General features: G+C 48.3%; 1 protein-coding gene across 1 annotated transcript; it reads left to right on the top strand.

Moving 5' to 3' along the window:
- The first annotated feature begins 5101 nt into the window (after positions 1-5101).
- Positions 5102-9142, top strand: LOC130719639 (uncharacterized). The gene has a single exon (XM_057570255.1). The coding sequence runs from the start codon at positions 5102-5104 to the stop codon at positions 9140-9142; it is 4041 nt and encodes a 1346-aa protein (XP_057426238.1).
- Positions 9143-13287: the final 4145 nt, after the last annotated feature.

Raw genomic sequence — 13287 nt, 5'->3', positions numbered from 1 at the left:
AGGGGTTGGAGCTGTTGTTGGTGCCTGGTTTCCAGCTTTCTCTTGTGCTGGTTCTTGAGGATTTGTCACATTCCAGCTTGCTCCTGTGCGTGCTAATGTGGATGGACCACTATTTTTATTGATGTAGCCAAGTTAAGCCACTTGTGCAATTTATGACTATCATTTTGTAAGAATATTTTGACTTATGCATGAAATTATGTTGTGGCCTTAGCAATTGTCATACTTTAACACGTTTTTCTTCCTAAGTAGCCTTTTAATGTCCAATAAGGGACCAAAACACAGATCAATATTCTATGTAAGGATGCATGCCAAATCATGATTACTATTCCAGGGACTAAAACCAAATTCAATTTTATACATGAGGATGAGATCCAAAATTTAACAATAATAATAATAATAACACGTGGCCTGACTAATCCTATGTGGCATTGCCACATGGGGCACCGGAGCTCCGGCGTTGACCCAGAGCTCCGGAGGGACGAAAACCAAACGTTTTGGCAAAGGTTAGGGACTAAACCCCACCTTTGCTCCGGCGAGGGACGAAAACCAGGTATTATGGAAAGGTTAGGGACGAAAAACTTATTTAAGCCTATATAAACACTATCAAAGACAATAAGCGGAACTATGAAGAGGATCCTCCTTATCATCATGTAACTGTAAGAGAAAGACATGTTAAATATTCTTCTGTGAAAGAAACTGAACAGAGGAGAACTAGAGTTTGTGATATGAATCTGGGAAAGGAAGCAGCTGAACTCACTGTATATAGGGTACACTATGCAATGACTCGTGTGTGAATATTGGTTTCCTCTTTCTTAGCATGTATTTTGAAGGTTGAAAAACATAGCTTAAACGAGTTGAACGAATCAAAATTGAATAGACTAATTGCCTTACACCCCGCCCTTGCATAGCAAGTTGAAAGTGGCCGGTCCATACGAAATTGTTTTTCTAATTGTTAAGACTTGCAAGTTAATTACAAGGCAAGGCTTTTTTTCTTCTTGTAATTAAGGCAAGCGATTTGACGAGGGATGAGGGATCTAGAAATTTGATATTGTGGGTAATATATACATATAAATACGTAAGAAAAAAAATTAACATATACTATATTATAAGTTTTAAAGCACATCATAATTATTCCCTACGAGTTTTCATCTAAGGAAGTAATTAAACAATCATTTAGCCATTGGACAAAAGAAATGAGAGTGAAAGAATGGTGTAATATCTTATGAACATTACTCAAGATATTATTACAATTGAATATGCATAACAACCAACAATTCCCATGGGAACTCAAATGTCTTAATGTATTATTTTTTTCAAATTGACGGTAAGAACTAGCTTACATATTGTGTGTTTGGTTTCCCAATTTACACATCTTTGAAGACACGTTCACTCAAAAGTGCAAAGGCTTATAATCTAGTTAGAAGTGATTCTCCAGAAATTTCATCTTGGAATCGATCCGAGGCGCAATAGATCTAGACATCATCAATTATGAACGTGGTCATCATCAGGAGCTGATATAACGGGAGGGCCTCGTGGAAGCTTTTCAAACAGAAGCCCATCCTGTAATGGCCTGCACGCTGCTCCAAATTGAACAGAGGCAACCAAAACAGCGAAGATGATAAGCGGAGCTATGAGGATCCTCCTCATCATCATGTGTGAGAAATATTTCCAAAATATACCTTGGAAATATATATACATTCAATTAAAGAATATTCCCAGATGCCAAAATCTAATGGTGATAAATCATGGTCCACCGGTGGACCAAAAAGAAAGTTGCCCACCCTAGTGGACACCTTTTTTTTTATTGGAATGTGTGCTAATGTGAGATGAAAATGTATCAAAATACAAATATTAGACAAAAGTGGGTGTAGGTGTAGTTTTAAAACTAGTAGATTTATCTGTGAAAAAGGTTAATTTTGTTGTGAGTTTGCCTGCTAAGGTTAATTTGTCTTAGTTTATCAACCTTCCATTTCATGCATTTACACTTCTTGCGGTATTAGTACTATTGTAATCCCGGGCACATTCCAAATATGAATCCTATGCACATGGTAATTCTAGTACATTCTTAAAGGAACCCAGCATGGACAAACACAAACGCAACTCTAGATTTAAGTACCACCTCAATCCGATCAACAAAAGACAAGGAATGAAGAAATACCAGACCATCAAAACAAGTTTCCTCCAAAAACTGATTCGCTATCTCACAATCCTTGAATGCTCTTCTCTGTGTGTTTTACTTCTTATTTCCAAAGGACAACCAATATGGCTGTTCTTACCTGTGTTTGCTGTTCCCTTCTCATAATGATTTTCACATTTCAAAGATGGTTAGGATTGTCTCAATAAACTGTTAGAGAGATTAAGAGTGAAAAGCCGCTCTGCATGTATAGTTCAATTTTAGAAACGGGACAAGTTTACCAACATGCAATGTCGTAAGAAAGATTTGGGGCGAAAGGAGATGGAATTTATTCCCTATGCATCAGTGGTTGGGAGTCCGATGTATGCCCAAACATGTTCTTGGCCAGATATAATTATTCAGATATAAGTTTTGATGTTGGAATCTTAGGCTGATATTCAAGTAATCCGGAATAGATCAGTGGAAAGTTGCAAAGGTAGTACTTAGGTGCTTACAAGGCACAAAGGATTACATGTTCGCATACAGAAGACCATACTACATAGAAGTGGTTGGCTTCTTCGATTCATAAAATTTAAAGATTTTGTTTTAATTTTATATACGACAAAAACTTAGAAATGTCTAAAATTGAAGATATGTTACTCTAATCAGAAATGATTCCAAAGCATTTCACTGTGAAATTAAACATGCTATACATTTTTTTTTTGATAAGCTAAACATGCTATACATATGTGGAGCGCAATATGACAAATTGCTGGTAATATTTTATTTATCACATATTAAAACGTGACTTGTCACTGAAAAAATTGAAGTAAATAGCAGAATCTTTGTGAGTAAAAGAATTGCATATGGGCGAGCTATGAAAACCCAATACCACATTTACAAAAAGAATGTACGTTCTTGGTAACGTATATGAACAACTCGTTGTATATTTGTTTGTCTTAGCTTCAAAAATCAAAGAAGTTATGCATGTTTTCTGTGTGCGCAGGCTCAGCGATGAGATGGGTCTGGACTTGATGGTATGGGATTGCCACGTGGAAGAAACTGCAACAAAAGCCCAATAGATTCAGATTCCCTCCGCCATTGATCATCTTGGAAAGGCCTGCAGCTTACTCCAAGTTGAGAAGAAGCCACCAAAAGGAAGAAGATGATCACTACTATGAAAAGGATCCTCCTGCTGATAGAAAAAGCCATGCCCCTATATATATATATATATATATATATATATATGATCTCTTTGTTGTATATGTAACAATAATGTAATCCAATGAAAATGAAAAATAATGTTGTTTAATTCTACTTTTGCTTCTTATATATAAGCTTTAATTTGGATGAGAGTTTCTTTGCTAGAGAGAACTGATGATATTGGATTAGATTTGAGAAATGGTGATATATGGTGGTGGAACACATGTATGCATGGACATATATATATACCCAGACCGGAGCTTGGTAATGGTTTTTTTACTTTTTTTTTGAAATAGCTTGGTAGTGTTTTTAAAACTCGTTTATAGCTTGACTCACCAATTTACGCATAGATTGAACTTGAATATTGTTTGAAAGTTGAACGAATCAAAATTCAGATATATAACATCTTGAGCACCAAACTTGATAACGTTGAACTGATCAAACTGTAAATACCGTGATTTATATTTTAAAGATGGCTTTTTGTCCCTGCAAAATACATTATTTTTGTTTTTCGTTTCTGGTATATATTGTGTTTAACATCTCTAAAAATACATGTTTTGTTTTTAGTCCTTGCGGTCACATTTTCCATCCAAATTAAACGAAATTACACGTGACATGAGTTAAATGGTAATTATGTGAAATGATTATTGTGTATAACTGTTTATTTATTTATATTATTGCATTAATTGCGTTTATTTTGTTTAGTTTTGATGAAAAATATGAAGGAAATAACTAAAAACAAAACGTATAATTTTGAGAGGAGGTTAGACAAGACAACTATTTTCCAGGGATGTAAATAAAAAATGATGAATTTTGCAGGAACCAAATACTTATTTAAGCCTTTAAAGATTTAAAAAAGTTTGTAATCCCCGATTTCCCAATCTTTTTTATTTTGATCCCTACTTTTACACGTATTTTTAGATTTGGTCCCGACTATTAATATCTAACCTTTAAGTAGTGATGTGGTTAAAACATGGTCAGGGCTAACATATTCGAGGGTGCCCGTGTGGACCATAATTTCTGATAGATATCATCAGCTATTCAGCTACTTCTTCATCTATACCTTGAAGAAGATCGAAAGCCGACTTGATAGTTAAAACATTTTAGTGACATGGGGTGTAGTATACACTTGAAAAATGTTATGTAAGTGTTTTGGGACGGACAGAGAAGACCCCAAGGGGACGACCGGTACCCCCCAGTATGGTCAGTGCCCGATCAGGTTTACCCGGGGAAGGCCCCCAAGGGGACGACCGGGGTAGGATGTCCAGGCCCTGTACTACAAGCAGGACGGCGCCCTCCCCCGACCCAAGAACCTGGACCCCACCACCTAGGGGTTGGCCTAGGCCCACCACCCTACGAAACTAGGGTGGTTGGAAGGTGGGTCCCGAGGCAATCTAAGCCATTGGATCACTGGAAACAACAGAAGGAGCAGAAGGATCCAACGACCCTTAACCCACCGGTACGGACCATGCATGACGTTGCATGGCTCCAACCCTAATATCCCAGCGTGTATATAAGGGGGGCAACACATCCACTCCAAGGTACGTTATTCTCTTGATTTCATCACTCACTTACTCGATTCCCCTACTCACTTTGGCATTGGAGTCCCTTGTAGGAGCCCCCCCCCCCCGGGATCGCCCAGCTCGCCAGCACGCCAGTCCTACTGCCCTTCTGACTGCCCCAGCACCCCGTGATCCTTCCCGATCATTTGGCGCCGTCTGTGGGGATCGAGTAAACTTTTCCTCCGCCGCGTGCCGTCAGAGACATGAGCAACTACGAGACGCAATGGTAGAAACCCGACAGACTTCTCGCCGTTTCAACCAAACTCTCGAGGGCCATGTGGAAACTCTTGACGAGTCCGCGAACCGTCAACCCTCCCCCCGACCCCAGAGGACTACCCCTCCAACTCCGCCTCGGAGACGATCCCCGGAACCAGGGATCCTCACCCCCCACGCTGCGCACGAAGCCCTGTGCAGGCTTGAGGCCCGGGTTAAGGCGATGGAGGAGGAGCTCCCTCCGGAGGTAGGGCAGGACCGCAATGTCCAGGCCCGCAACACTCGGGACGAAATCCGCATCCTCCGAGCGCGCCTCCGCCAACTGGAGGAACTAGAAGAACGATCCAGACAAGATCCGACGTTCTCTCAAGAGGGGGAGACGGGAAGGAGACCCCTCCCACCTTCAAACTACCAAGACGACCATGTCAGAGAACAGACTACGGAAAGAGCCGTAAACCAACCCTCCCATCACCGCAGGCACCACTCCCCTCGCAGGAGTTACTCCGGACGAAGGAGCCCCAGTTCCACCAGGGAACCGCTCAGGGACCCGGCCCGCCCGCACAACGCCCTGGTTACCCTACCGCAAACGATCAACAGCCCTCTCTCTCCAGACATCATGGCAACCCCTTTCCCCCCAGGGTGGTCAAGACCTAAAATGAAACTCTATGAGGGTGACTCCGACCCGACTGAGCACATCAACTTCTTCGTGGGAGCCATGCAGTATGCTGGAGCTAGTGACCCGATCTACTACCGCTGCTTTCCGATGAGCTTGGGGAAGGGCCCAATGAACTGGTTCCAGAACCTCCCCAACAACTCTATTCACAACTGGGAAGGGGTCATGTCAATTTTTTTGGCCCAGTACTCCTCAGTGAGGAACATTCCGAAGTCAGAAGAGACCCTGGCCCTGATCAAGCAGGGCGAGAAGGAATCCCTGAAGGCTTTCCTTAACCGCTTCAACAAAGAAGCCGGAGACATTCCGGACCTCCTTCCCCAGGTCCGCCTAATCTTGGTACGACAAGCGCTCAGACCAGGTCCTTTCTTGACTTCCCTGGATGGGAAGAAAGCCAGGACACTGGAGGAATTTCAAAACCGATCAGAGAAATACATTAACATGGAGGAAGCGGCGACACTAAGGTCAACCAATCAGAACCCGACCCATAGGCCCACTGAGAAAACCCGGGACCCCCGCGAGACTAAGCGCGATCGCGAACCCCGACGGAAGAGCCAGGATGACAAAAAGCAAAAACGGAAGAAGTTCGATAGCTACACCCCCCTGAACTCTTCCCTCTCCCGCATTTTGCGGGAGAGAGCCTCAACCGACCTCAGGGACAAACCCTCGCCGCTACTCACGCGGGGGGATATGCTGGATTCAAAAAGGTTCTGCGATTTTCATGACAGCCCCAGCCATAACACGGACGAATGCCTGAACCTGAAGGACAAGGTAGAAGAACTAGTCAGAATCGGAAGATTGTCAAAATATGTTGCTCTCTCTTCAGGCAACTTACCTCGCCCGCGCTCACCACCTCCGAGAAGGTCACCCACCCCGCCCAGGACCCAGGCCCGGACTCCGCCCAGGAACCGGGCCCGGACACCCCTTCGAGCGAGGAGCCCTCATCGTCGCGGAAGTCCCGATCGACGCAGGAGCCCTGATCGTCGTAGAAGTCCAGATCGACGTCGATCTCCGGATCGGCGGGACCAAGATGAAGTACGGAGGCGCCACGGAACTAACCTAGTCAGTGTCGGCTCAATTGCAGGAGGATGGGCCGCCGGCGGACCTTCAAACAACAGTCGGAAGAGGAGCACTCGAGTCATCATGTCAGCCGCTGGACGACCTCGCCCTAGCTCCCTCCACCCTCCGCGACAGAAGGTTCCCATCACCTTCACGGAGGACGACTACGGCACGGACGCCGGCGAAGAGGACGACCCGATTGTAGTGGAAGCCCTAATCGCAAATGGTAAGGTACGACGGGTTCTCGTCGACACAGGTAGTTCCGCTGACATAATGTTTTATGATGCTTATAAAACCCTGGGGTTATCTGTGCAAGACCTGATCCCCTATGACCACGACTTGATCGGGTTCATTGGGGACAGGGTTCTGCCCTTAGGATATTTTGATACATACCTCTCCCTAGGAGACCATGATGTTTGCAGGACTGTAAAGGCCCGATTCTTGGTGGTGAAATGCCCAACAGCGTACAACGCCATCATCGGTGGACCGAGCCTCAATGTTTACCGGGCCATCGTCTCCACCCACCACCTAATGTTGAAGTACCCATGGGCCGGGAGGGTAGTTTCCGTACGCGGAAACCTAACCATGGCCAGGGGATGTTATAACTCCAGTTGCAGGGTGGCACGAGAGGACCGCAAAAGGAAGGAGCGCGACCAAGGGAAAAGAGTCGAAAGCTTCCACCTCCGAGCAGGAGCATGCTTGACTGACATCGACCCGAGAGTGGACCAGTCCAGAGAAGACCAGCGCCTTAAGCCTGATGGAGAGACCCGCTCAGTCCAGATTGGCCGATACCCCGAGCAAATCACGAAGCTGGCACGGGACCTCCCGCAGGACCTGTCGAACCGACTGGAAGGCCTTTTGAAGAGCAACGGGCACTTATTTGCCTGGTCATCCGCGGATATGCCGAGCATCGACCCAGCGTTCTGCAACCACAAGCTATCAGGGGACCGGAAATTCAAGCCAGTGTCCCAAAAGAAGAGGCAGATGAGTGCAGAGAAGCAAGAAGCGATCAAGGAACAGACAACCGAGCTCCTACGAGCCGGGATCATTCGCGAAGTCAAGTACACCACTTGGCTGTCGAATGTGGTCCTGGTCAAGAAATCTAATGGGAAGTGGAGAATGTGCGTTGACTACACAGATCTGAACAAGGCTTGCCCGAAGGACCCTTTCCCCCTCCCCAGCATCGATGCCCTGGTGGACAACTCCTCGGGGTACGAGTATTTGTCCTTCATGGACGCGTACTCCGGGTACAACCAAATTCCAATGTACAGAGAAGACGAAGAAAAGACCGCTTTCATAACCGATCGTGGGACATTTTGCTACACTATGCTCCCGTTCGGCTTGAAAAATGCAGTGGCCACCTATCAGCGGATGATGACCAAGATTTTCGGGGCACTTATAGGGAAGTCAGTCGAAGTCTACATCGATGACATCATCGTAAAGACACCAAGGGGAGGCGACCACGCGGCCGATCTCGCCGAGGTCTTTAAACAACTGGAGAAGCACAATATGCGCCTCAACCCCGAAAAATGTACCTTCGGGGTCAAAAGCGAGAAGTTCCTAGGATATATGCTTACAAGTCGCGGGATTGAACTAAACCCCGAGAAGTGCCAAGCCATCGTAGACATGAAGAGCCCCAGGACGGTCAAGGAAGTCCAGCAGCTGGCAGGCCGGATGGCTGCAATCGGAAGATTTCTCCCTAAGGCCGCCCTGCGAGCCCTACCTCTTTATGCCCTACTAAAGAAGGGAGCGAACTTTACTTGGTCGGAAGAGGCCGAGCAAGCCTTCTCTCGGCTGAAAGAGAATCTCACCTCCCCACCAATCCTGTCAAGTCCAAAACCGGGGGAGCTCTTGTATTTGTACTTAGCCGTTCGAGACAAGGCTGTGAGCTCCGTGCTGGTGAGAGAGGAGGCGGGAATCCAGCTTCCCGTGTACTTCGTCAGTCGTTCGCTCAAGGGAGCAGAACTCCGATATCAGATGCTCGAGAAGGTGGCGCTCGCCCTCCTAACCACTGCCAGACGACTCAAAAGATACTTTCAATCCCATAGCATCATAGTTCGAACAGACCAACCGGTCAAGCAGGTCCTACATAAACCAGATCTAGCCGGACGAATGGTGGGTTGGTCGATCGAGTTATCCGAGCTTGACATCCGGTACGAGCCCAGACGTGCGATCAGGGCGCAGGTCCTAGCAGACTTCCTGGTGGAACTCACGGGCGATGAAGACCTCCCGGCGGAAATCTCCTTGGTCATCCATGTTGACGGCTCGAGCAAGAAAGAAGGGGGGGCGCTGGGATCGTCCTCCAAAGTAATACAGGGATGATCGTAGAACAGTCACTGCGTTTTAATTTCCCAACCACGAACAACCAAGCTGAATATGAAGCTTGCATAGCGGGCCTGGTAACTGCGCGGGACCTGGGGGCGCAGGACATACTCGTCTGCTGCGACTCCCTCCTGGTGGTCTCCGAGGCCAACGGCGAAGCACAAGCCAAAGACCCAATTCTGGAGCAATACCTCTCCCACCTTAAACGGTTGGCCGCAACTTTCCGGAAGGTGGAATTCTGCCACGTCCCAAGGGCTCAAAACGATCGCGCAGATACCTTAGCAAAGCTGGCTAGCACCGGGAAGCCCGGTCTGAACAGGACTGTCATCCAAGGCACGTTGGCCCTGCCTTATGTCGCAGACCCCAATCGTCCCGCTAGAGTCAACATCTTGAGCATTGGCGCGGACGAGGATTGGAGAACCCCTATTGTTAAGCACCTCACAACGGGCTGGCTACCGCTCGATAAGACGGAAGCAAAGAAACTGACTAGGAACGCTTCCTGGTACACCATCGTAAACGATGACCTCTTTAAGAGAGGATTCTCCACTCCACTTCTCAAGTGCTTATCAAAGGAGCGAGCGGACTATGTCCTCGCAGAGATCCATGAGGGCAGCTGTGGCCACCACCCCGGCGGGCGTTCTCTGGCAAGAAAGGTCCTCCGGGCCGGCTATTACTGGCCTACCCTGGAGAAAGACGCTGCCGACTACGTCAAACAATGTGACCCCTGCCAGAAGCATGCTGACCACCACTTAGCTCCACCCGAACAACTCTCGACTCTGGTCTCCCCTTGGCCTTTCCACCAATGGGGAATGGACCTCTTGGGACCCTTTGAGACCGCCCCAGGACAGCTGAAACACTTGGTGGTCGCGGTGGATTATCACCAAGTGGATCGAGGCGGAGCCCCTCGCCACGATCACTTCAGCCCGCGTTACAAAATTGTCATCAGCAGGTTCGGGGTACCTGGAGTTCTAATTACCGACAATGGTACACAATTTACCTCCAAAGGGTTCAGGGAGCTGGTAGGCGGACTACATATCAAGTACCACTTCACCTCAGTGGAACACCCCCAAACGAACGGGCAAGCAGAAGCGGCAAACCGAGTCATCCTCAGAGGGCTCAGAAAAAGGCTGGACGACGCTAAGGGCAATTGGGCGGAACAGCTCGATCATGTCCTATGGGCGTACCGCACTACCCCGCACTCGACAACTGGGGAAAGCCCGTTTCACCTGACTTTCGGAACCGAAGCAGTCATCCCAGCGGAGATTGGAGAGCCAAGCGCTCGCACCCTTGGCTACGACCCGGGGGAGAACGATCAGCTCATCCACGAAGACCTGAACCTGCTCGCCGAAAGGAGGGCAATCGCTAACTGCAGGGAATTAATAGCGAAGCAGCACGCAGCCATCTGCTACAACAGGAAGGTCGTCCACCGTGCGTTCCAGCCCGGGGACTTAGTCCTCCGCAACGCCAGCATCGGAGCCCGCAGAACCGCAAGAGGCAAGTTGGCAGCCAACTGGGAAGGCCTATACAGGGTAACTGAAGCAACCGGCAGCGGCGCCTACAAGTTGGAAAAACTCTCCGGGGAAGAGATCCCTCGCACTTGGAACGCCGCCAACTTGAACCGCTACTACAGTTAGCTCTGACCGACCAAGTACTCCAAACCCGGGTTTCTTTTTCTTTTAATGTCCTTAAGTCTAGCTTCATTTCAAATTAGAATCAAGGAACTATTTCCAGTCCTCCCCTTGTAACCGAAAGGCACACTTGCATTTTTTAGAAGAAACAAGAAGGAGTGTTTTGTTTAAATTGTTTCCACATGGACACCGACCTACGAAATTTAAAAGACCCACCGGGCACGTAATTTTAAAGACCCTCGGGGCACGAAAAGACCCACCGGGCACGAAATTTAAAAGACCCACCGGGCACGTCATTTAAAAGACCCACCGGGCACGTAATTTTAATGACCCTCGGGGCACGAAAAGACCCACCGAGCACGCAGTTTTTTATTTTTTTAAAAAAAAAAAACCGGACACAATGATGACAAGACCCAACTGGGCAAATTGAATAACGTAAGTCGAAATATAAACAAACCGAACAAGCTAGGCACGACTATTACCATCAAAAGTTGTCATTACAAATAGTTAACTATTACAATCGTCCAGAAAGACTCAAAACACTTAAGCAAAAAATACAATAGCATAATTGAGGAGTCCATAGGGATCTTGATCACCCAGGTACTTCTGGTCGCTCTCCGTCAGTAAGAGGTTGTCGATCTTGTCTAGGTGCTCCCGGCAATTAGCGGCCCTAGGACCCCACATCGAAATCCCCGTGGGGGTGACCGCGGTAACGGGCTCCACCCGCTCCACCTTGGAACTCTGCCCCTCGCCTTCAAGGTGGGCTTGATCGCTCTCCACCTTCCGCTTCTTCGAGGCCGGGCTCCGAACACCCTCCTCCCCATCGGACGACCCCTCCTCCTCTTACACAGGAACGGAACCCCGGCCCTTTGGGGATACGCCCTTCGGAGCAGAACCAGACCCCTGGCCACCCTCCGTCAGAACCTTCTCCGCGGACCCAGAGGCTCCCCCTGCCTCAACCCCTTCCACACTCTTAGGATCAGGGACGGGCTGATCTTCAGCACCTTCCCTTCCCCTCTCCGGAACCTCAGCCTCTTGGTCAGCCTCCTCATCCGTGGTCTGACCGTCCTCCACCTGCAGTGCCTCCAACAGAGTTCGATCAATGTCTGCTATATCACATGCCCAAAGAAGAACAACATTAGCAAACAAAAGGAAGAAAGAAACGACGAAGGGTATATTATGTGGATAACTTACGCAATAACTTAGCATTCTTACGAACGCTGAAGGTACACAAGTCATAACAGCAAAGGGGACGAACCGGGACTTTCTTGTCCCCCTCCATGACGTAATGAACGGCACCCATCAGCAACCGTTTGAATTCCAGATCGGTCTCCGATAGGGCGCCCTCGTCCGAGAAACTGAACGACGTCACCTTCTCTCGGTAATGAGCCGCATTCCAGGCCAGCTGGAAGCGCGGTCGCATTCCGCCGCTCGGACCCTGCTCAAACCACCAGTAGGGGGGAGGCGAGGTCGGCGCCACCCGGTAGAACTGGTCCTTGAAGTCTTTATACGAATCGGCAAAGGCCTTGAATACCGGGTACACCGTTCTCAGGGTCACTATGCCGTGACCACCGTGGCCTTGGGTATGGGCGACCGCGCAAAGATGGAAGAATAGGGGCAGGGAAGGCACCTTCCCAAAGAGAGCGTAGGTCGTCTCATAACCCCGCACGAAACCCCAACCCCCCGGGTGGAGTTGGGAGGGAGCCACCATCATGTGCCTGAGCACAGAGACCTGAAAGTCGGTAAGCGGCATCCGCACCTTCACCTTCTTCATCGTATAAATGTGCATATAGATGCCGAAGGGGGGGGGGGGTCTGCGGGAGCCTCTCCTTCTTTCCTGGAGCAAAAACGTCATGCTCAGGACCGATCTGCTTCTGCGAGAGGTAATACTGCCTCCGGAAGTGCCCCTCGTCCTCGTTAGCATAGCAGGACTCGATCTTCAAGATCTCCCTGCACCAGTCGTCCAAGGGCGCCAAATCACCCTCCAGATGAGGAAACTTCTTCCGATCGATTTTCTTCCGTTTTGGGGCGTCCTTACTCAACTTCGGTTTGGAACTCTCCCCGACCGCTTTACCCTTTTTCTTTTGGGCTCCAGCCATACCGAAACCTGCGCAAGGGAAAACGTCGTTTCAATATTACAATTAATTGATCACGACTCAAAGGGGAAACCCGCCAGGATCCGCCTTTGTCCCCGGCAGGGAGAACAAACCCTGCGCCGAAGGGCCGACCCGTGGACCGCCCCTCCGTCGCACGGGGGGAGGAGACCACTCCCACCCGACAAGACGCACCCTAGGAACCCCTAGAGAACGGAACTAGGAAGAGGGGGAAGAAGGAGAGGGAAAATAAAATAAAAGGCAGAAGAAGTTGAGAAGAACTTACAAAGTAACTGACGAAGACGACCACCGGGGAATCAGGGACGACCACCTTGAAAACAGCGTCTAACGGCGCAGAAATTCAGAGCTCTGAAGGAAGAAAATAGGAGAGCTTGAAGTGCGAAAAAACGCAAATGAAGCCCCT

Source organism: Lotus japonicus, chromosome 5 (genome assembly GCF_012489685.1).
Source record: "Lotus japonicus ecotype B-129 chromosome 5, LjGifu_v1.2".
Taxonomy (NCBI): domain Eukaryota; kingdom Viridiplantae; phylum Streptophyta; class Magnoliopsida; order Fabales; family Fabaceae; genus Lotus; species Lotus japonicus.
The sequence above is the reverse complement of the archived record's forward strand: the minus strand, read 5'-3'. Positions and strand labels throughout refer to the sequence as shown.